The following is a 25,840-nucleotide window of genomic DNA, read 5'->3' as shown; positions in this document are numbered from 1 at the left end:
TTTGGGTGTTTGTTTTATATGGTTGTATCTGGGTAATAGGTGGGGGCGGGTGTGGCCTACAGTCCCAAAGATGTTAGAGTCTGCAAAAGACTTGAGACTGGGGCGGAGATTCACCTTCTAGCAGGACACCGACCCTAAACATACAGCCGGAGCTACAATGGAATGGTTTGGATCAAAGCATATTCATGTGTTAGAATGGCCCAGTTAAAGTCCAGACCTAAATCCAATTGAGAATCTGTGGCAAGACTTGAAAATTGCTGTTTACAGAAGCTCTCCATCTAATCTGACAGAGCTATTTTGCAAAGAAGAATGGGCAAAAATGTCACTCTCTAGATGTGCAAAGCTGGTAGAGACATCCCCAAAAAGATCTGCAGCTGTAATTGCAGTGAAAGGTGGTTCTACAAAGTATTGATTCAGGGGGGCTGAATACAAATGCAGGTCACACTTTTCACATATTTATTTGTAAGAAATTTGAAAATCATTTTTCTCCGACTTCACAATTATGTACCACTTTGTGTTGGTCTATCACAAAAAAAACCCCATTAAAATACATTCACGTTTTTGATTGTAGCATGACAAAATGTGGAAAATGTCAAGGGGTGTGAATACTTTTTCAAGGCACTGTATTTAGTAACAGTCAGTGGGTTCTATATTTGTATTTGTTATAATAAATACCATTTTAAATAAAAACCCAGGAAACCCCACTTTTTCTGGACAAGAGAATGCTCTTCAGGCCATAAAACAAGACTCTTGGGAAGTTCAATAATCGCCCCTCAACACTCTGAAAGAAACATCCCCTGTCCGACTGTGTTGCCAGCAAACTTGGTGAGCACAGCACTGACATACTCCAGAGTCATTGTACCTACACTAATCACCAAAGATTGTATTTAATGGACATCTGCAACCATTTATGTGAAAACCTCCTAGACATTCCATTAAAGGGATATCACAAATTATCTGCTGTGAATTCTATTATAAAATTGCACCTGACAAATATTGTCATTAGTTATGTTGGGGGCTGCAGACAGTTGACACACAAGAGTTGATTTACTAAAGGCAAAACAACTGTTCTCTTCTACTTTGAAACAAAATTATCCCCAGAGCTTAGTAAATGAGGTGAAGCTCTACTGACTACCATCATCCAATCACGAGCAAGCAAAAATGCTGTTTTTTTTTCCCTCTTGCAAATAATTATATTTTTGCAAAGTGAAGTTACACCACATTCACTTGGGAAACTTCTGTTGCTAAGTGGACAGCCTATTTGCCTTTAGCCTTCAACCCTAATGCTTGCTTTTCCCTTACTCTAATGCCCCGTACACACGGTCGGACTTTGTTCGGACATTCCGACAACAAAATCCTAGGATTTTTTCCGACAGATGTTGGCTCAAACTTGTCTTGCATACACACGGTCACACAAAGTTGTCGGAAAATCCGATCGTTCTAAACGCGGTGACGTAAAACACGTACGTTGGGACTATAAACGGGGCAGTGGCCAATAGCTTTCATCTCTTTATTTATTCTGAGCATGCATGGCACTTTGTCCGTCGGATTTGTGTACACACGATCGGAATTTCTGACAACGGATTTTGTTGTCGGAAAATTTTATCTCCTGCTCTCCAACTTTGTGTGTCGGAAAATCCGATGGAAAAAGTCAGATGGAGCAAACACAAGGTCGGAATTTCCGTCAACACTCTCCGATCTGACATTTTCCATCGGAAAATCCGACCATGTGTTCGGGGCATAGGAGTGGTATATAATGCAGACTCCTTCATGCTGACTAGGATTTAAAGTGAAATATGGCCAAAGCCAGGCACTCCAGTGAGCGCTGAAGGGGCAGAGCAGAGAGCAGTGGCTTATAGTCACCACTTTCTGCTCCGTGAAGACTGAAAACTGAGCAATCAGCAGTAAAATGATCGCTCAGTCCTTGGACTTAGAGTCGGTGGGGGACAGCTGCAGCACCAGACCAATGGTGCAGCCATATAGGTGAATAATTATTTTTTATTTATTTATTTCAGGTACTTATATAGTGCCATCAATTTACTCAGCGCTGAATATGTATGTTTATTTTTTTGGATTTTTCACACTTTTCCTTTACATCCAAGCCTTTTTTTGGTTGGAAAAATAGAGACCTCTTTGTTAATCTGTGGGGTTGATTTACTAAAACTGGAGCGTGCAAAATCTGATGCAGCTCTGCATAGAAACCAATCAGCTTCTAACTTCAGCTTGTTTAATTAATCTTTGACAAAAAAAATAACTGGAAGCTGATTTCCATGCACAGCTGCACCAGATTTTGCACTCTCCAGTTTAAGTAAATCAAACTTTGTATGTTGCTATTAAGCCCTTCAGCCTCCTATGTAAAAGAATGTTGATAAAGGCATTTACATGGACAAAAGCTAGCAAGGTTTTTTTGGTTTGGACAGTGTCAATTGTAAAATATTCACATAAAAAAACACATTCTCCTTCAAACATCAACTTGGATGTAACCTTTTAGTTTCTAATATTATCCCATTAAATTTCCATAACTTTTTCTTCTAGTCTGTACACAGAGTATACCCGCATGGATCTACTTTGTTTTGGTTGACCTCATTAACCTTTCCCACAGTTTCTATTGAGCCTTTGGACTTTTTTCAGCGGTGAAGGCACAATCAAGTAAATTCACCCAACAATCAAATAGTTGTCAAAGTCCGTTGATCCATATGGTTTTCTAGGCTGCATTGTATAAAATCCAGGTTTTTTTTAAAAACCTAACTCTAACCCTGAAACTAGGCACTAACACCTAAACTTAGTCATAGACATTAGATGATGGTTTGACATGGGCACATGTTATTTGAAATGATTATGACGTAAACACGCATGCTTGCATTCCCCAGGTATTTATGTCTTTATGCAGTAGAGGAGAGAAGATAAACCTTCTTGATGCTGGTCTGGCCTAATCCAAGCTAAAAGAGTTAGAACTGGTCAGCCCACTAATCTCTTAAGAATTATCAGCCAGGGCAAAAAGATTACCTTTCATCTATAGGTACCTTAAGCTAAACTCCATGCTTTACAACTTTCATTAAAGTCTACTTGAAATACCTATTAAAGAGGAACTGCACTCTGCTCACATAATTTGTAATACAAACATCTTTGCCATTCTGAAGCTTCCCTCCAACCACTTTGCATATTATTTTATATATACCGTGATTCTGTACTTGACAAATATGCTGCAGAAATCTCCATTCACTAAGTATGGCTGCAACCATTTAACTGTGGGCAGCTGAAGCTGCTGCCTGTTTCCTGCTTCCTGGATTTACACAGATATACACAGAGGCACACCCCCAGCTCCACAGCTCTCATTGGCCCTGTTATGACTCATCCCTCTCCCTTCCTGGCAAACTCTCACAAGAGTGAGAAAGAGAGCTGTGCCCCTTTAACAAGGAGGCTTCCAGAATTCAACCCCCCCAGCCTCTGGACAAGGGTTGTGGGAAAGAGGCCCTTGTCCTTCTCAAAATGGGGACATGGTTCTTTGCTAGGGGGGCCCAAACCCCCCCCCCCCCATGATGAGGGCATGTGGCCTGGTATGTTTCAGAAGGGAGGATGCATGCTTGTCCCCCCCCACCCCCACATACACACACACTTTCCTGGCCTGCAGGATGCATGTTTGGTCTAGTATAGATTTGGGGGGGGGTGCTTAAGTTTTTTGTTTTTTTCTGGTCTGAGGTCACCCCAAAATACATACTGAACCTAAAAGACCTGGTATTAATTATTTGTATTTTGTTAACGCCCCCCGAAATCCATACCAGAACTGAAGGTCCTGGTGTGTATATTGGGTGAGGGGACCTCACACCATTTTTTTTTTTCCTGAGATCCTTCCAGAATCTATTAATCCCTGCCGCTATGGATTGGGAAAGGGGGGGGGGGGGACTGCACACCATTTTTAAAAAAATGTTCTAATGTCAGCTTGTTTTCATTCTGCTGTTAGTGGGAAATCTACCACGGACAGCAGGGATGAGTCATGATGGTTGGTATGAACTCCCATGGGTGGATGTAAAAATGGATATAAACTGATGGAAATTGAACTGAACTGAAAACTGATGTAAACTGAATCTGTTTTTTTCTTTGAAAAAACATGACTGAATGCATGATGCCTGTGTGAAAGGGGCCTAAGGCAGGCTGTAGACGGTGCAAATTTCTATAGCCGCTAGTGATAACCTCAAGTAAATCTGGCAAGTACCCAAGTTTATTGATCGAGATTTCGAACTGTCTATGGCCCGCCTAAGAGAGCACAATAGTGTAGGTCTGTCTGATTACATAGTAATCCATACAGGAAGCAATAGTATTTTACAAATATATAAATATGAATGCAGTAGATCGGGGGTAGGCAACCCCCGGCACTGGTGCCGCAAGCGCCACACAAAGCCTCTTTTGCCAGCACTCGACTCCCTTCCCCATCAGCAGAGCAGCACAGGGAAGTGTCAGTGAGACACTAATGCATTCCAATCTCAGAATTCCCCACATAACACCTGCACTAAGGGGGAGGCACTGTGTCCCCACACATTGTAAAAGGTGGGAAACATTGTTTTGTTCTCTAACTTTGTTGGAGCTGCGATCATCAGCTTTTGTGATGGGGAAGAGATTGGGTGCAGTTCTGCTAGGGGGGCAGCCCTGTTTCCAGGAGGAGGAGGACTGTCTTGGCCACCGCTGAAGCCAATCAGAGTCCTGCTAGCCCCGTCCACCATCTGGAGGAAGATGACTCGCTTGGTTGCCACTACCGATCGCAGAAAGAAGGGATCTCACTGTGATTGAGAAAACCACAATCAGGTGTCAGTTTGTGGAATTACTGTTGAGCTTCTGGGAACTTTGTTTTAATTATTCCTGAACCTTTGCATCAGTACTGAACCCCTGTACTCTGTGTCCTTTTAAGCCACAGCCAGTATTAAGCGCAATGAAAATCACACCCAACTACTTTTTCGCAGCTGTGGGGGCCCAACTTAAGATCCTGCACACAGGCCCACTGCTTTCAGAGAATTCCCCTGACCTGAGGTTATCATTGCGCATCCATTCCATATACTTGTATGTGATGTCACATACAAGCACATGGGCTGGATGCAAGAAGGATCAGCAGGATGAGTGTGCCAGGACAGGTAGATGTGTCTCATCTCTGCTTCCTTTCACCAATATGCATATCACACATATCATAGCTGAGAAGAGGGTACAGCGGTGGGAAAAATGAGCAGGAGGGGTTCAGAGGTGGAACAGAAGAGCAAGAGGGTACAGCGGTGTGACAGATATGCAGGGAGGTACAGTGGTAGAAGAGATAAGAAGGGGGTTCAGCAGTAGGATAGAAGAGCAGGGGGGTACAGTGATGGGCCAGATGAACAGGGGGGGTTGTTGGGCCAGATGAGCAGGGGGGTTCAGTGTTGGGGCAGAAAAGCTGGGTGGTAGAGCAGTGGGGCAGATGTGAAAGGAGGTGTATTGGTGGGGCAGATGAGCAGGGGGTTACAGTGGTGGGGCAGGAGAGCAGGGGGAACAGTGTTGGGACACAGGGGGCACAGTAGCAGCATTTGATGGGCACAGTGGCTGCAATTGATGATTTTTTTTCAACATTTTTTGCGCCCCCCCCAAAAAAAAAAATTTGAGCACCAGCCGCCACTGTTTCATAACCTCTATAAAAGAGTGCAATGAAAGCACATAGGATTGTTTATCACTAGAAGAGTTTCCTTTGAGATAGAGGGGAAAGAAGCAGGGGGCCTCCTAAAAGTTTTACTATGGGGTCTTATCAAACATAGTTACACCACTGCTTAAGCAGATTGAAAAACTCCACAAGGACAAGAGTTTCTATTCTATTATTACTAATCAGATTCAAACCTTACTTAATGCAGAGAGAGGGAGAGGAAGCTACTTAGTACAAGCTTTAGAATGTGCCGCCAGGCACAACACGACCTGCTTCTGGGTCCTCTTAAGCCTGTGCATGGAGACTGCAGCCCCAGTCTTTGCTATGGGGAAAGTCATACTCTGCAGGATTTCTGAAGGCCTCCATGAGTACAGATCCCTATAGGAATTATTGGTTGCACAATCACAAGCTGAAAGGGACTCAGTGAGGCGCCCAGCTAAGCTACTCAGTTAATACCACTGGTTTGAGGACAAACGTGAATATCGGACTAGGTGGGCTTCTCTTCAATATGCCTCAATCGCTAAAGTGTCAGAATAGACAGGGTTCATACCGAAGAGAGAGTATTTGGATAGTATGTAGCTATAAATATATTCATGCAGCTGGGCAGGCACACTGTGTGATCACTATGGCTTCATCTAGGTACTGGAAAGTCTGTGGTTATGATGTAATAATAGTTCTTGCAGTAGGAATGTTAGAGATTTACCATGTAAAACAATTCCAGCTCAGAAACTTCTAATTTCTCATACTGTTATATAGAGTTTTTCAGAACGAAGCAGATGATTTTTACCACGACTAATCCTTTTGGGCCAGGCAGTGGAGTCTTTGGCACAGAACAGATACTGTTGGCTTTATACATATGTAGGTCTCATAAATACAAATTACCCTTTATGCACACTGTGTACAGTTTACTGTAGCCAACAAACTAACAACCCTTCATAGCTTATTTCTCATGGGCTTTCTTCCTAGGTCTCATTAGCAAGCATATTTTATTTATGTGTGTTTACAGATTGATGTGTATGTGTGCTAAGTTAAAAATTTCAAAATATCTTGATTCCACCTTTTTTTTTAAATCCATTTAATTGTTCAGCTGCCTGATACCTGTACATGTGTATCAATGTAATGTAATCTGGTTAATAATTCTATAATTCTTCCATGGATTAATCTCTGCAGCTATCTTCAGGATGACGACATCATTGTTGAGATAATGTTCAAATTTCATATTATGGAAATTATTTGTGTTTAAAGGAGAAATGTAGTCTTTTACTTAGTAAGACCCCTTTCACACTGGGACGCTTTGCAGGCGCTACAGCACTAAAAATAGCGCCTGCAAAGTGCCCTGAAAGAGCCGCTGCTGTGTCTCTAATGTGAAAGCCCCGAGAGCTTTCACACTGAAGCGGTGCACTGGCAGGACGGTAAAAAAAGTCCTGCAAGCAGCAGCGCTTTGCAGTGGTTTTAACCCTTTCTCGGCCACTAGCATGGGGGAAAACCTCCCCGCTAGCGGCCGAATACCGCCGCTAAAATGACGGTAAAGTGGCACTAAAAATAGCGCAGTTTTACCGCCGACGCCGTACCCACCCAGTGTGAAAGGAGCCTTAAACTAGAGTAAGAAAAGGTTAGGCTTCATGTACACGGCTGCTGATAAATAGATGCTTAGGAGCAGTTGGGTATTTTTTTCAGCTGCCCCTGAACTCTCCTCTATGTTATCTTATCAGTACATGTACTGTACACAGGGTCATTTATAGTTGTTTCTAGGCAGTTGAGTTTAGAAGCATTTTTTGGTAGAAAAAAAAAATGCGTTCAGGACGGATGTTCAGAGGCATTTGAAATGCTAAAAACGCCTGTAACAGCTTGTAAATGTGCGTTTAGCCAGGTTTCGTTTAGAGGTGTTTTTAATTTTTGACTATTTGAAAAAAAAAAAAACGCTTCTAAATGGAAACATCAGTTAATATCTGTCAAGTTAAATCGTTCAGAAGAGGTTGTAAATCGTCCTGTGTACATTAAGCCTTGGCTGCTTTCACACTGAGGCGCTTTACAGGCGCTATAGCGCTAAAAATAGCGCCTGCATGGTGCCTGTAAAGAGCCTCTCTTCTCACTCAGCGATGCGATTGCAGGACGGTAAAAAAAGTCCTGCAAGCAGCATCTTTGCAGCATTGTAGGAGCGGTGTACAAACCACTCCTAAAGTGCCCCTTCCCAATAAAATCAATGGGCAGCGCCTGCCGAACCGCAGCAATGCTTTGCGGGTGGTTTTAACCCTTTTTTTGGCCGCTAGCGGGGGGTTAAAAGCCCCCAACGCCCCAGTGTGAAAGTAGCTAGGTCTGCCTGTTTTTCTGCTGTATATGATCCTATAAAGATAAATATCCTCACTTTCTACCTTTAGTTACTAGTGCTGCCTGGTACAGGAAATAAATTAAATATTTCCCAACTGAGGCACAGACAGCAACACGAACCTGGGGTCAGACTCTTCTCTACTTGATGATTTGATTTTAGCCTGAAGCCCAGACAATATACTTACCTTAAATAAGCTCAGTATGGCAATGAGGTACACCAAGGACTAAGACTGATCCCATATTTTTTTTTAATTATTTAAGAGTCACAAAAATGCACATAACAAACATTTGCTGATAGAAATAGCTTTCGGGTACAGGTGACAAAATACAGCTATATAGGTGCATTTGAAATAGAACTGTTTGAGACAATTTATTAACCAGAGCCTGGAATGTAGCCTTCGAGGCCAGATCAGTGAATTAAGTCAATATGGAATATTGAAGGCATTTAGGCAAATTCGGCTAATAGAAGGGTATAGTGTAGCACAGCGTAAACTGAGGTGTGAAGGGTTCTGGACCAGTTGCTCAAACCTAGAGAAGTTTCTTGATTGATTCTATTAACACAAAAGGTTAGATTTATAGTTATCGGTGAATCAAAATTGGTGTTGATAGAGCCAGGTCTTGCTGAATTTTTCATCCTAGCGTCAGAGGGAGGATGGCTCATGATTTCATTGACTGCTGCTATCTAATTACTTATATTGGCATGTACTGGTTCTTTCCACCTAAAGGGGAAACCCTTGTGTTTTTTCACCTTAATGCATAGGATGAAACTTCTGACAGTGACCGGCCCCCTAGCCCCCCTGTTTTACTCACCTAAGCCTGTTAGTTCCCTCGGTGGAGACACTCTTACCTTCTCTGCCTGGGGTTCTTGACTCTTGATTGGATAGATTGATAGCAGCGCAGCCATTGGCTCCTGCTGCTGTCAATCAAATCCGATGACGCAGGTGCCGAGGGGCGGGGCCGAGTCCAGCATTCTGTGTCTAAGCATGCAAATGCTGGACTCTGGAGCGCGCCCGCAAGGTAACCCCCTGAGAGAACGCTTCTCCCAGGGGGTTTACTGATGCGGGGAGGAGCCGCAAGCGCTGCCAGGGGACCCCAGAAGACGAGGTTCAGGGCCACACTGTGCAAAACAAACTGCACAGTGGAGGTAAAAATTATATGTTTGTTATTTAAAAAAAGGAAGGTTTACAATCACTTTAAGTGATATACAGTATCTTAGAATAAATGTTATGTGCTGTAAAGTTCCTCTTCCCCATTCATTACTATATTCATTTTCTATACTATAGGATGTTAATTGTTTTTGTGATTGGGCTGAATAACCCCACTGCAAACTGAATTTCAGGCAGAACATCAATAGTGAAGGGACATGCTTGTGTCTAGGGTTGCAATGATATCAGTATCGTTACCATGGAACACAGTTTCATTGTTGTACCATACGTAAAGGTTTGAACTACGAGCTATGCAAGTAGCAGACCTAAGCTTGTAGCGTAAAGCCTAGTATACACGGGCCAAATGTCGGGTGGAATCAGCCAGTCCAATAGAAACCAGCTGATATTCAGCCCATGTGTACTGCAGCCGATTGGACAAAAGCCGAACTTTCGGTATATATTGATAAATATAATATGATCGCAGGCTACCAAACATTAGATGTGGTGGCTGCATTAGTTTTCTTCTTTTTTTTTTAGGGTTCTCCCCCCCCCCCCTTTTTCCCCACTGAACAACAGTGCCAATCCCTCCCTCCATGGAGTATGAGTGCCTTTCTTCTCTCTATACTGAGCACTAATGTCCCCCCTCTTCCCCCAGTGAACACCAATGCCCCCCTTTCTCCACACTAAGCACCACTGTCCTTTTCTTGCCCTTCACCATTTTTTTTCTCTCCCACTGACCACCAACTTTGCTTCCATATTTTACTTCCACTCACCAGTGACCCTGACTTTGTTTTCCCCCCTGCCGACCACTGATGCTGAGTATATTTCGTCCTCCTAGCCACAAATGCTGGAACACTTTTTCGTCCCCTAACCACTCATGCCAATAATTATTCCCCCTAACTATAAATGCCAGACTTTTTTTTCTCCCACTGACCACCAGTGCCATCCACTTTTATCTTCCCTTTGACGAAAGCATAAGCTATATTTTTCTCCTGCTGACCTTTAATAAAAAGGGCACTATGACCGCTGCACTCTATACATTGTGTTGTAAATAACTTAGTGCTTACCACTGTACATTACATACTTCTGATGAAATAATTATAGCCTTAGAAGTTGCTGGTTGCTAAGTTTCAGACTATTTAAACAAAGTTCTTTAAAGTGGTTGTAAAGCCTGAGACCCCTTTCACACCAAGGCACTTCAGAAACGCCCTAAAACGCCTTAGCGTTATTACCACGTTTTTACCATGTTTTAGGGGCGCTAGCGGTAAAATTAACGCAACTCTGCAGGCATTTTAACAGCGTTTTTCAAGCATTATTGAAGCATGTGTTATTGATGTTATCTTTCTGCTTGCATGTTTATCCTTTGTGAGATCATGTAAAACAAGCAGTGTCTTGTAAAGTAACAAGCAGTGTCTTGTTTTATTTCAAATCTTAATTTTTCTGGGATTAATTCTTTTTTTTTGTCACTTTAATTTTGTTTTTTTGGCACTTTGATGGTCTGTTTAATCATTCTGACCTTCCCACAATTTCAGTCCTGTTGTTGTAGATGCTCTCTTTTCTGCTTGCATGTTTACCTTTTTGTAAGATCATGTGACTCTACAGCTCAGGGCGGATTATAGGCGCTATTCAGGCGTTTTTACAGCGTTTTCAATTCATTTCAATGGAGAGGGGCGTTTTTGAAGCGCTTTTTTCAACGCCCAAAAGCTGCTCCAAAGATGCTGCTTGCAGGACTTTTCTCAACGCCCCGCCAGCGCAACGCCTCAGTGTGAAAGGGTCCATTGAGATGCATGGGGATCGTTTTATGAGCGTTTTAATAGCGTTATTTTTAGCACTAAAACGCTGCAAAAATGCCTTGGTGTAAAAGGGGTCTTAAAGCGGAGTTCCACACTCACCTGTCCCACGATCCAGCGATGTGGGCAAATGAAGCCCCGCTCCTCTCCCCCTCCTCTCTGTGGTGCCAGGATTGCCACTGTGGGCGCTCAGCTGTGGCTTCACAGTCGAGCACGCACTGTGCATGTGCGAGCCGCGCTTTGCACTATGACTGGCCGGGCAATCATCTGGGACCTGTGACGTGTCCCAGATGATTGTCGAGAGGGAGGGGGGAGAGTTGAACTTCCTTCTGGCGCCATGGTGCCCTGGGAGGAAGTGGGAGCTGGATCCCTCTAAAAAGAGGGTATACGCCCCCCCTCCAAAAAAATGACATGCCAAATGTGGCATGTCAGGGTGTCACCTTCCATTTTTAGGTGGAACTTCGCTTTAAAGTTTTTCACCTTAATGAATTCTATGCATTAAAGTGGTTGTAAACCCATATAAAAAAAAAAAACTGCAAGACAAAGGCATAATGAGCTAGTATGCATCGCATACTAGCTCATTATGAAATACTCACCTTAGATTGAAGCTGTTGTAGCGGTCCCCGTATACCGCTGTGACTGGCGTCATGTCTCCCGGAGTCATTTACGGATTCACGGGCGGTGCTGTGATTGGCCGGACCCGCAAAGTCGTCACTCCCGCAAGTGTGCACGAGAGCCGCCGTTCACAGTAGAACCGTTTCTTCAGTGCACATGCGCCGATGACGTCGGTGCAAGCGTATATGGTAAATATCTCCTAAACCGTGTAGGTTTAGCCAATATTTACAGTATCTATAGGTAAGGCTTATTATAGGCTTATCTGTAGGTACAAGTGGTGTAACAGGGTTTACAACCACTTTAAGCTAAAGAACCTTCTGTGCTGCAGCTCCCCTCCAGACCAACCCCCCCCCCCATTTTTCTTACCTGAGCTCAACCTGATCCAGCGATGTGCATGAGCGCAGCAGCTCCAACCACCTTATTGGAAAGATTGATAGCAGCAGGAGCCATTGGTTCACACTGCTGTCAATCAAAAGCTGTGACTTGGGAGCGAACCCATACGGGTGCCCCCATGGAAAGCAGCTTTCTGTTGGGGCACCCCATGAACAGGAGGAGCCAGAAGCACCAGCGGGGGACCCCAGAAGAGGAAGATTGGGGCTGCTCTGTGCAAAACCATTGCACAGAGCAGGTAAGTATAACATGTTTGTTATTTTTATTTTAAAAAAAATCAGAGTCACTTTAAGGTAGGCTCACACAAAATTTCAACTGTTTGTCCATATTTTATTTTATTTTTTAAAGATGTTCCTTCAGTTTTAAGTGTGTCTGTGAAACCCTCACTTGAGGTATGGTACACAGTGAAGGAATATTTTGTGGGTACAAAGAATGCAGCATATGTGTGCAGTGTGTATTGTGACTAGACTTAGACTATATTTACCCATGTTCCTTTACTATGCCCAAAATCCGGTTCAGTTTAACCACAACAACCTATCACCAGGAATGCAAAGCACTCTGTATGTATTTTCCTTTGCAGGTTGTGCATTTTTCTCAACTGCTGATGTTGGAGGTATGTTAGCTTAAAGCTGATCTCTGGAAAGTTAAAATGTATCCCTTGCACTGTCAAAGTGAAGAGTTGTAAAGGCAGAAGTTTTTTTTATCTTAAAAAAAAGCCTTCTGTGTGCAGCAGCCGCCCTAACACTTACCTGAGGTCCCTCTCTGTCCAGGGATGTCCACGAGTGTTTTAGCCACCTGAGATTTTCCCTCCTGATTGGCTGAGACATTAGCTGTCGCTGCTGTCAATCAAAGTGAGTTAGCCAATCAGGAGAGAGAGGGGGCGGGGCCGGGTTAGGGCTCCGTGTCTGAATGGACACAGGGAGCTGTGACTCGGCTCGGGTGCCCCCATAACAAACTGCTTGCTGTGGGGGGCACTCAACAGGAGGGAGGGGTCAGGAGCACAGAAGAGGAAACCGAGAAGAGGAGGATCTTGGCCGCTCTGTGCAGATCCACTGCAACAGAGCAGGTAAGTGTGACATGTTTATTATTTTTTTAGAAAAAAAAACTAGACCTTGCACATGCAATGCAGGGCATTAACTCTGCTTTGTACAGGAAGGAGGCTGGAGTGCGGGCTGTGGCAAGAGCACCTTTAAGAGGTGACCTATGTGAATCTGACTGAACCTTCTTTAATAACTGAACGCTCACCTGACCTGCAATACTGTATTGAATTTGTGAGTGGCTGAGTGTCAGTTTTGTTTTGGAATAAGATAAATTGAAGCAAAGTTCAGGGAAGTAGAACTTTTTGGATGGAGTCCAATAATTCAAAACAGCCAGGGATGTGTCAATCTCTTACAATATGAAATTGTATTTATTATGTATAAATTGTGGGAATTTATTTATTGACATTCTTATTCATTACGATATAGCATTAAAGGGGTTGTAAAGGTAAACATTTTTTCACCTTAATGCATTCTATGCATTAAGGTGAAAAAACTTTTGACAGTACCGCCGCCCCCAGCCCCCCCGTTTTACTTACCTGACGCCTCGAATCTTCGCTCCTCGTCCTCGTCAGCTTCATTGCAGCTCAGCCTGGTTGCTGATTGGCTGCAGTGGATGGATTGAAAGCAGCGCAGCCATTGGCTCGCGCTGCTGTCAATCACATCCGATGACGCGGCGCGCCGGGGGGCGGGGCCGAGTGATACAGCGAGCGGCTATAGCCGCCGGCTGTATCACGGGAGCGCGCCCGCAAGCACTCACCACCGTGCGAGGGAGCTCGCATGAAGGTGGTAAATGCTTGCGGGGAGGAGCTGAAACAGCCGCCGAGGGACCCCAGAAGACCAGGTTCGGGGCCACTCTGTGCAGAACGAGCTGCACAGTGAAGGTAAGTATAACATGTTTGTTATTTAAAAAAAAAAAAAAAAACATCTTTACAACCCCTTTAAACTTGATTTAAAAATGTTATATTGTGATAAAACATCAACAAAAAATGGCTATCCTGTCATTATGATGGTAATATTACACCAGTAATGTTAATAAAAATTGTGTTTTTAAGCCCAGTATTTTTCTTTCTTTCTTCAGCAAAGTAATTTGAATTCCTTCCTTTGGACCATCAAACGAGACCCTCCTTCATACTTTTTTGGCACTATTCATGTCCCATACACAAGGGTGTGGGATTTTATCCCAGAAAACTCTAAGAAAGCTTTCCAGCAGAGTAATATTGTGTATTTTGAGTTGGATTTGACAGACCCATATACAATTTCTGCTCTGACCAGTTGCCAAATGCTGCCTCACGGTGAAAATCTACAAAGCGTTCTTCCAAAGGACATTTACCGCAGACTAAAGCGCCATTTGGAATATGTTAAACTCATGATGCCCTCATGGATGACGCCAGATCAAAGAGGGAAAGGACTTTATGCAGACTACTTATTTAATGCAATAGCAGGAAACTGGGAGCGAAAGAGACCTGTATGGGTCATGCTGATGGTAAATTCACTGACAGAGGTTGATATTAAGTCAAGAGGAGTCCCAGTGCTGGATTTATATCTTGCCCAGGAAGCCGAACGTCTTAAAAAGAGGACTGGAGCAGTAGAGAAAGTAGAAGAACAATGCCATCCACTTAATGGATTAAACCTCTCTCAGGTAAGACAATAGATGCATAGGCAAGACATAGAAAACTCACAGTTGACCTAATTTATGAAGACTGGTGAAGAGGAAGCATATGTAATTGCCGATAGCAACCATCAGAAGTAATTTTGAATTTTCTAAGCTCTACTACAAAATAGTGATTAGACATTGGTTCCTGTGGGCAATAATTTCTATTTGCGTAATTTTTTTGGAACATATATTACCATGTCATTTACAGTGTCTTTGTCAGTTAGAGTTTGTGCCCTTAAGTAATTATGGTTTTAGAAAAGACTTGGCTGTATCTGGACATAAATTCAGCTACCTGACTTATTTAGCACTTCTAGCTGAATTTAGAGAGCCGGTTCACAGTGGTCCGACATGCACTCCGACTTTGAGAGCACAAGTCGCATGACATGTCAAAATCAATGTCTTAACTCGTCCGACTTGTGTTGTTCCGACTTTAAAAAAGGTCCCTGCACTACTTTGGTCTGATTTGGGTGCGATTTCAGGCCATTGATTTGAATGGAAGTCGCATCCAAGTCAACTGATCCAACTTGTGGCATGCGATCAAGTATATGTAATGTTAGTAATGTAAAATCCTCTAAAACGACACGGGCCAACCCCCCCCCCCCCCCCACACACACACACACACATCCATACCAGGCTCTGGTATGGATCTTGAGGGGGAACCCCATGCCAATTTTTTTTTCAAATGGCATGGGGGCCCACCCCCAAGACCATATCAGACCCTTAGGTCTGGTATGGATTTTGAGGGTAAACCCCACGGCAAAAAAAAAAACAACGTAGGATCCCCCCAAAAGACCCTTAACCGAGCATGCAGCCAGGCAGGTCAGGAAAGGGGGGGACAAGCAAGCGCCCTCCACTCCTGAACCATACCAGGCCACATGCCCTCAACAAGCACCTTGTTAATGGGCACAAGGGCCCCTTCCTCACAACTCTGGACGGTGGTTGTGGGGGTCTGCGGACAGGGTTTTTTTTTTGGAATCTGGAAGCCCCCTTTAAGAAAGGGGGACCCTGGATCCCGCCCTCATCATTTGAATGAGTATAGGGTACATTGTACCCCTACCCATTCACCAGAAAAAGCAGCGTAGTGTTACAAAAAACAAGAAATGGTTTTGACAAGTCCTTTATTAAAAATGGAGAATGTCCCCCATCCTAGCTCCAATCAAGATGACATCTTTTTCCGGTTCCACCAGCTATGTCTTCTCACTCTGGTTCTAGGGCTGCAACTAACGATTATTTTCATAATCGATTAGTTGGCCGATTATTGTTTCGATTAATTGATTAATTGGATAATAACCTTTAGAAAAAGTGTGGTGTATAATTTAATATGTAAAGTTTAAAAAAAATGTATTCTTAAAAATCTCTATGCAGTGGTGTATATAAACAACTAACTATATGTTTAGGGAGAAAAATCTCGAATCCACTCTGAGAATAACAGACAGAAGAGATATACTGTATATAGTATTGGAGGTTGAATCTGGTAAATATCAGACTAGGAGATCACATTTTTTATTTGGACCCCTTTCACACCGGGGCGCATGTAATGATCCCTGCCCCCTGTAATGTTCCCTGCCTCCTTGTAATGTGCCCTGTTCCCATGTGTCCTATCTGCATGTAATATGCCCTGCTCCCACGTAATGTGGCTTGCCTCTATGTAAAAGTTTACTTTAAATGTAATTGTAACGCCTTCTATTACCTCCAGTCTATCAGCCTCCACCTTCTCTGGGTTCAGATTCCCTGCACAGTCTTTAAAGTATTTTTTTTAAAACAACAAACATGTTACACTTATCTGCTCTGTGTAATGGTTTTGCACAGAGCAGCCCAGATTCTTCTCTTCTGGGGTTCCTCACCGATGCTTCTGGCTCCACCTGCCTTCAGAGTGCCCCAATAGCAAGCTACAAATTATATTATAGTGTGCCCCTATAACAAGGTAAAAAACTTCTGCCTTTACACCCACTCACTACCTGCCCAGGACTACATGTTCCATGAGGCATTGCTCCTCACACATTCACATTCACAAGTTCTCAGGCACTTACTGACATGTATGGATGGTGTACTGAGCTATTTTCATAATCGATTAGTTGTCGATATATCGATTAGTTGTTTCAGCTCTATCTGGTTCCCCCATCATTGTCTTCTTTCTCTGGCTCCTCCATCGATGTCTTCTTTCTCCGGTTTTCCTCCACTGATGTCTTCTTTCCTAGTCCCCCCCCCTTTCCTGAGATGCGGGCTGCATATGCTCAGACAATTTTTTTTTATAAATTTGGCGTGAGGTTTTATCCATACCAGAGACCAAGGAATTTTTTTGATTGGTCAACGTTGTCACAATCTTCTCAAAGTCGGATGAAAATCAGATCCCATTCATTGAAGTTGAATAGAAGCCGGACCTGAAGTCTCAGGGCACGTGTCGGATCGGAAGTCGTGCGACTTGTGTTGGATCAGTGAGAACATAGCCTCATACTTACCATTTATAATGGTGATTTCCATTCTAATACACCAAACAGATATGAAAGTAAGTATTTAAAAATGCATGGAAATATTAACATTTTTTAACATATTACCATATGACGAATATTAACTTATTACCATATACAACAACAGTATCATTTTCCAAAAAAACTTCCTTTTTTTTACATTAAAGAGCAGTTCTTGTGCTCCAGGCAAGTGACTTTGCGTAGGCGACGTCATCAGTCTGCTGCAAATAGGAGGAAGCATTTTCTCAATCCCCTATCCCCAGTGATCAGACAACAGCAATTTTTCTAACAGTTAGATTTATAGAACAAGCACAAGGAATAAATTATGGAATCACTCAATTCTGAGGAAAAAATGATGGAATCACCCTGTAAATTTTCATTACAAACACTAATACCTGCATCAGATTAAATCTGCTTGTTAGTATGTAGGTAAAGAGGGTAAATCATCACGCAGTGTTGCACAAGATGTTGGTTGTTCACAGTCGGCTGTGTCTAAAACATGGACCAAATACAAACAACATGGGAAGGTGGTTAAAGGCAAGCATACTGGTAGACCAAGGAAGACATCAAAGTGTCAAGACAGAAAACTTAAAGCAATATGCCTTGAAAACAGAAAATGTACAACAAAACAAATGAGAAACAAATGGGAGGAAACTGGAGTCAACATCTGTGACCGAACTGTAAGAAATCGCCTAAAGGAAATGGGATTTACATACAGAAAAGCTAAAAGAAAGCCATCTCTAACACCTAAACACAAAAACACAAGGTTACAATGGGCTAAGGAAAGGCAATCGTGGACTGTGGATGATTGGATGAAAGTCATATTCAGTGATGAATCTCGAATCTGCATTGGGCAAGGTGATGATGCTGGAACTTTTGTTTGGTGCCGTTCCAATGAGATTTATGCAGACGACTGTCTGAAGAAAACATGCAAATTTCCACAGTCAGTTATGATATGGGGCTGCATGTCAGGTAAAGGCACTGGGGAGATGGCTGTCATTAAATCTTCAATAAATACACAGGTTTACATTGAAATTTTGGACACTTTTCTTATCCCATCTATTGAAAGGATGTTTGGGGATGATGAAATCATTTATCAAGATGATAATGCATCTTGTCGTAGAGCAAAAACTGTGAAAAAATTCCTTGAAGAAAGACACATAAGGTCAATGTCATGGCCTGCAAACAGTCCGGATCTCAATCCAATTGAAAATCTGTGGTGGAAGTTAAAGAAAATGGTCCATGACAAGGCTCCAACCTGCAAAGATGATTTGGCAACAGCAATCAGAAAAGGCTGGAGCCAGATTGATGAAGAGTACTGTTTATCACTCATTAAGTCAATGCCTCAGAGACTGCAAGCAGTTATAAAAGCCGGAGGTGGTGCAACAAAGTACTAGTGATGTGTTGGAGTGTTATTTTGTTTGTTTTTTTTTCCATGATTCCATAATTTTTTCCTCAGGGTTGAGTGATTCCATAATTTATTCCCTGTGCTTGTTCTATAAATCTAACTGTTACTGGCCACCACAATTATTTTTCTTTATTTCTTTTAGTGTTTCTTAAAGCCAGAAAGTTGCCATTTGAAATGCCTTTAGTTTTTGGCCATGCCTGTGATCTGCTTTTTTTCTACAACAATAAACAACTGAAGGAACATCCTCAGGGACTGGTGATTCCATAATTTTTGCCAGGGGTTGTAGTATCTTGTAAAAGTCATACCTAGTGTGTTCTTAAGGTCAAGTATGTAGCTGTAAATACTAACTTAAAGATTTGACCTGGGAGCCAAGGAGATCTGCATATTTTTGCATATTTTTTACAGGCATGGCACTATCCAAGCATGGCTTGCACGTGACCTTTTAATGTGCTCAATGCTAACTTTGCTGTGCAAATTGTGTTTTGCACATAAATAACTATACATGCCATGTACTTGTTCTTATCATCTACATAATCACAATACCCTAAGTATAGGCATATGTACGTGTACTTATTGCTTACATGATTTTAACAGCAAATGCACTTAGGCCACAAATTTACATTGACACATGCACAGCAGGAACACTTCAGAATGGCAACATTATATTCACTCCAACAACATCATCCATGCTAATAGGCTCCACACATCGCTTGCCATGAAATCTGTGTGACCTTGTACTTGATCGCTGCATTTTTTATTCACCCAGTAAGGTTTCATGTTTGTAATAAACTATAGACAGTAATAAATACACTAAATATTAGCTATATTTGAAGAATTTGCGTGTGTATTGTGTTTTTATGGATGCAATGTTTGACAGAAACCATTATCAATAAATATTAAAGTGGTTGTAAAGGCAGAAGGGTTTTTACATTTTTTGCATTCGATGCAGTAAGGTAAAATAACCTTCTGCATGCAGCTCCCCATGCAGGCCCCCCCAGATACTTACTTGTGCCCTAGCTTGATCCAGCGATGTGCACGAGCGGAGACTCTATAGACTCTCTCCCTCCTCATTGGCTCAGATACAGCAGTGGGGGCTATTGACTGTCAGTCACAGCCAGTGAGGAGCGAGGGGGGGGGGGTTAGGGGGATTGCGGTTATGGACACACAGAGCGGGGCTCAGGAGAGCTTGCTATAGGGGCACTCGGTGGGGGAGGAGCCAGAAGCGCCAGCAGCGGACCCGAAAAGAGGAGGGACAGGGCTGCTCTGTGCAAAACCGTTACACAGACCAGGTAAGTATAACATGTTTGTTATTTTAATAAAACAAAAAAACAAACCTTTATAAACAATGACAAGTATATGATTGGCTTCAAGTGGTTATATTGGGGTTATGGCTGCAACTGTATGCTGTACCCCCGGTATTTTTTTTTACAGACGGCAATGCTTTTTTTTTTAATCTAAAAGCAATCCTAGCAGCTGATTGGATTGCTTTTACAAGTTGCAGGAGGGGAAGCCCCCTCACGCCACCCACCAGAGCTTCTGCAGGCTCTCCATGCAATCTGGGAGGCTGGTATTTGATCTGGCAGTGCCAGATTATCGTCTCTATGGTCTAGGAGGCCAGAAGCCATGTCATGACATCACCTCCGCTTAGGGTAGATGTAAACACTTCCTTTTTTTTTTTTTTTTGTAAAGCATTTTTTTTATCTCATGCTTTTCAAGGTAGAGGAGAGATCTGGGGTCTTATAGAAAAAAAAAAATAAGTGTAAAAAAACCCGAAATAATATATTTTTTTTAACACGCCCCCATCTTTCCATGCTCGCATGCAGAAGTGAACACATACGTAGGTCGCACACACATATGTAAACGGTGTTTGCACCACACATGTGAGGTTCCTCTGCGAATATTACAGCGAGAGCAATAATTCTAGTGCTATAGACCTCTTCTCTAACTCTAAACTGGTAACCTGTAAACATTTTTAAAGAGTAGCCTATGGAGATTTTTTATTATCACAGTTTTTTTTCTCCATTCCATGAGTGCGCACAGATTTAAAGCGTAACATGTTAGGTACCTATTTTTGGTGTAACACCATCTTTTATACTTTACCAAAATTTTGGTTGTATATAGTGTGTTTTTGCATTAAAATTCATTAAAGTGTAATTTTTCCCAAAAAATGTAGTTTGAAAAACATACAGTATCTCACAACAGTGAGTACACCCCTCACATTTTTGTAAATATTTTATTCTCATACACTCACTCATACTCTATGGTCTATAACCAAAACACAACCTCTGGATAGGACGCTGAGCATCTTCTTATAGCCTAGACCATCTTTATGTAGAGCAACAATACTTTTTTCAGATCCTCAGAGAGTTCTTTGCCATGAGGTGGCATGTTGAACTTCCAGTGACCAGTATGAGAGAGTGAGAGCGATAACACCAAATTTAACACACCCGCTCCCTATTCACACCTGAGACCTTGTAACACTTAACAAGTCACATGACACCAGGGAGGGAAAATGACTAATTAGGCACAATTTGGACATTTTCACTTAGGGGTGTAGTCACTTTTGTTGCCAGCGGTTTAGACATTAATGGCTGTGTGTTGAGCTATTTTGAGGGGACAGCAAATTTACACTGTTATACAAGCTATACTCTCACTACTTTACATTGTAGCAAAATGTCATTTCTTCAGTGTTGTCACATGAAAAGATATAATAAAAAACTTACAAAAATGTGAGGGGTGTACTCACTTTTGTGAGATACTGTATACCATGTGACATATAAAATTGCAACAACCACCATTTTAATCTCTAGAGTCCCTGCTAAACAAAAATGTACAATGTTTGGGGGGTTAATAAAAATACAGATTTTTAATTGTAAACAAATGTGTCAGAATAGTCTTAAAGTGTTACTAAACCCACAACAGTAAAATCAGTTTGTATATGTAGTAAAGCATGCTTGTTATACTCACTGTGGAACCTGTGTAAAAAGGCTGTTTAATCCTGTCTTCTCTGATCCTCCCCTTTTTCCACTGTCCTCAATCCATCTCCGTATAGTACAGATCATTGGTTGCACTCTGCACATGCTCAGTTTGGTGTGTATTCCTAGAGAGTTTGTATTTTTCTCTTGGGAGGGTGCATGTGATCAGCACAGGGCTAATTAGCACTGTCCAGACAAAGGGTCAGGGGTCATGCAGCCTCATAGGACAGTCAGAGGAGAATGAAAATTCCTCTTACAAGCTTTAACCAGTTCTTGGCTGGACACTGATAGAAGTCACAAGACTGCTATGTACTGCTGATGAGAAAAGGTATTTAGCATTTATATTTACTAAAATAATTGCATTTCCATGTTCTGTGTACTGTTTGAGATCAGATATAGTGAATGCAGGGTCCTGGGCTTAGTAACATTTTAATTTCAAAACCAAAAGCTGTAAATAGGACATAAAGACATCTGATCATATTCAGGACAAGACTAGTTTGTTATTAGCGTAGTTTACTTATACTGTATAACTTGACTAAAAAACTGATTTAAAGCGTAGGTTTAGTTAAGTATTGTTTTTAAATTAGCACCAGGGGCAGTACTTACTGCTGTTATGTTCAATGAAATGTTCACTCCTCTGCGCCACTCTGGATATTCCTGCAGCTATAATCTTCAGGTGCTGTGGGGGTTTAATATGAGCCTCTGAACCTGTCACAGGCACATGTCAAAAGTTTCTGACTATGCCCATCCTTTCTACCCTGTGCTCCATTCACAAAAGTTGTACTATCGATTCAATGAGAAGCGCTCTATAAATAGAAGATGAATGAAAGGTGCCCTCTTGACGAGTGCCTATGACCGCTCCAGTGGCTGTATTAACCCCCAGAGCACCAGAAGATTACTGGTAGCAAATACAATTGCAAGTAACTAAAACTAAGCAATCTACCACTCACAAGTCCAAAAACCAGCAAAATTCTGCTTCAATATAGTTTAATATGAGAACAAATCAAAAACAGAGAACAATACAACAATATCTTCATAAGTGATCAGATTTTTCCACAATTTTTTTTTTGCAAATCACCATTTTATGCCTTCAAGTGCTTGTGAGTTCCACGAAATATGGAATTGAAAGTTTGATTGTTCTTTGGAATTGCCAAATGTATGACCAGCTTAATTAAGCAGGGCAATAACTTCTCCGAAGGATGTGAAAACCTTGCAAAAAGACCTGAACAAATTAATGGGGTGGGCAACTACATAGCAAATGAGGTTCAATGTAGAAAAATGTAAAATAATGCATTTGGGTGGCAAAAATATGAATGCAATCTATACACTGGGGGGAGAACCTCTGGGGGAATCTAGGATGGAAAAAGACCTGGGGGTCCTAGTAGATGATAGGCTCAGCAATGGCATGCAATGCCAAGCTGCTGCTAACAAAGCAAACAGAATATTGGCATGCATTAAAAAGGGGATCAACTCCAGAGATAAAATGATAATTCTCCCGCTCTACAAGACTCTGGTCCGGCCGCACCTAGAATATGCTGTCCAGTTCTGGGCACCAGTCCTCAGGAAGGATGTACTGGAAATGGGGCGAGTACAAAGAAGGGCAACAAAGCTAATAAAGGGTCTGGAGGATCTTAGTTATGAGGAAAGGTTGTGAGCACTGAACTTATTCTCTCTGGAGAAGAGACGCTTGAGAGGGGATATGATTTCAATTTACAAATACCGTACTGGTGACCCCACAATAGGGATAAAACTTTTTCTTGGAAGGGAGTTTAACAAGACACTTGGCCACTCATTAAAATTAGAAGAAAAGAGGTTTAACATTAAACTATGTAGAGGGTTCTTTACTGTAAGAGCGGCAAGGAGGTGGAGTCCCTTCCACAGGCGGTGGTCTCAGCGGGGAACATCGATAGTTTCAAAAAACTATTAGATAAGCACCTGAACGACCACAACATACAGGGATATACAATGTAATACTGACATATAATCACACACATAGGTTGGATGGACGTGTGTCTTTTTTCAACCTCACCTACTATGTAACTATTATATGCTTTATACAGTAAAGTCACATTCCTTATAAAGGGTTAGCTCAACTTTACCAAAAAAACTGCCTATGCAGGTAATGGGCACCTGTAGATAAAAACAAACTGTACAGCCTTGACTAAAGTTGGGTAATGCACTTCTTGTAGATGTAGGCCATTAACTTACTTCCTGAAGCCTGGCCAAAAAACTCCCAGAGACGGTATCCCCCTGCACAAACTGTGCAGCTTTGACTAAAGCTGAATAATGCCCTTGCTATAGGTGTGGTCCTCTTGAAGCCTGACTGAAAAACTGCCAGAGATGGCACCCCCTGTCCCGGCTTGTTGTTATAACATTGCGAAAACACTGCCAGTTGTTACTACTCACCCCCATCATAATAAACACAAGCTCTTTCTCCAATTCATACCCCCTCACATGCACTCTTTCTCCCAAATTACAGTAGAAGATAGTGGACCATGCGTGTGCCTGAGTTTGCAAGTTTGAGAACTCGCTCCTGTGATGGTGGGGGTGAGCAGCTGGGAGTCTCTTAGCAACGTCCTAGTAACAAGGCAGGGTGGGTGGGTCATCTCATCTCTGAGGGTTTTTCAGCCAGGGTTTGGGAGGCCTACATCTATAGCAAAGGCATTATCTGACTTTAATCAAAGCTGCACAGTTTGTTTTTATCTACAAATGCCCCTTATCTGCATAGAGATTCTTACCTGCTTTACAGATTCTTCAGGACAGTGTCAAAATACCAAAGTCTACAAATGGTTATAAATGCTGGCCATACAAACCAGAATATGATCATATGTTGATCAGTGATAGAACAATAAAGAGATTGTCTTTTCCTCCAATATACTTATTGGAAAGGTGCTGTAGTTTGGTCAGACTGTTTCAGCTAAAGTGAAAGAGATTTCTTCCATCACGGAGGTGGTGGCCCAGAGTTTTGTGTGTCAGTACCCCTTACTATATCCAATATTTTGGTAGTCACAGCAACATCTAGAGCTGGATCAAATCTGTTTCTGAATGTCATTTTTATTTATGTAGCAGTACAGTTCTACATTTAGGGAATAATTTACAGAATATATTGCTGGAGAGAATCAGATTAATATTTTAGGTGAATTCAGGTTTCACACATTTAATTGAATCACTTCTTTGAAAGTTACAAGCGTTATCAGTGGTAACACAAAGTGTGTCAGTTTGCCCAGATGATTAAATATCCATGAGTGTTAGTAATGCTATCTACAAAGGAATGGCCAGTAATCACAGATTGTCACCTTCTACCCTTGTATGTTATCAGTGAGCGAAAAGAAGCAGAAGGTTACTTGTAAAAAGCCACAGCTGTGAAAATATTTGACTCAGTAAGGAACCTGAGGAGTCCTTCATTGAAAGAGATAGGCGTGGACATATGTGGGAAGAATAACAAGCACCTTGGGTGGAAGCTAGGTGATTGATAGTCACATGCTGTGTGAAATCTCTTTTACAGTTTCCAAAATTGAAGCAACTAGGTGTACAGGAGAATTAACATAATTAGAAATGTTTTGAAGGGGCCATTATGGTTGGCCACATGTGCCTGTATCACTGGCAAAGAAGTACATCTGAGCAGGAGTGAATACTTTCTAATATGTATAGCATCAGCATGCAAGCACCCTAAGAATATATATATAGATAGATATTGTACATACACACACACACACACACACACACATAGAATACATACATATGTGTGTGTTATTTGGGCTAACACTCTTTAAAATACATCATAAATACAATGACGTAAGAGGGTCTCCCTTTTAAATGCCACCTGACCTCTTGTTTATAAAGGCAGTAAGTTGATGATGCTAGGAGGCAATATGCTGCCATGTGGGTAAGTCCAATGATATGAGACTCGACAGGTGCAGTCAAACAGGGGTACTGTTTAACTCATCATCTAGAGATTTCAGGCTCTCTGAACTCTATGAGAAAAGCTGCAGGCGGCATACTCTGGTGTTTCCTGCTGAACCTTGCAAATTACTGTTCCGTGACCATTGTGTGACTGTTACTTAACCATAAACGGTATGAAAAGTTGAAAATGACTGAAATCGAAAAAAAAAAATCAAGACTGTCTTGTTGATACAATTTTTTTCTGAAAGGGTATGCAATCTGTTGGTCAAACCAGAAATCTAGTGAGCTGATGACTTTCTGTGCTGTCTGCCAGGGCTGGCTGTTATCAGCTACATAGTTCTCAGGCATCTCCGTTTAAGGAGAAGTGAGGGGGGCAGAGTTCTGTAGCCTGATTTTGTATTTATTGCCCTGATACAGAACAGTGAGTGAGAGTTGTCATCCCCACAATGGAAGTGTGCAGGGCACATGCTC

General features: G+C 42.1%; 1 protein-coding gene across 2 annotated transcripts in view; it reads left to right on the top strand.

The window, feature by feature from the left end:
- The window catches only part of TRABD2A (TraB domain containing 2A), a 149,920-nt gene that overhangs the window by 19,752 nt on the left and 104,328 nt on the right, over positions 1-25,840 (top strand). For both annotated transcript variants that reach the window (XM_073592098.1, XM_073592109.1), the window contains exon 2: positions 14,040-14,600. In XM_073592098.1, coding sequence (XP_073448199.1) covers positions 14,040-14,600 — 561 coding nt within the window. The remainder of the gene's footprint in view (positions 1-14,039; positions 14,601-25,840) is intronic.

This window comes from Aquarana catesbeiana, linkage group LG01 (assembly GCF_042186555.1).
Source record: "Aquarana catesbeiana isolate 2022-GZ linkage group LG01, ASM4218655v1, whole genome shotgun sequence".
NCBI lineage: Eukaryota > Metazoa > Chordata > Amphibia > Anura > Ranidae > Aquarana > Aquarana catesbeiana.
Note: the sequence above shows the minus strand (reverse complement) of the source record. Positions and strands in the feature narration are given on the sequence as shown.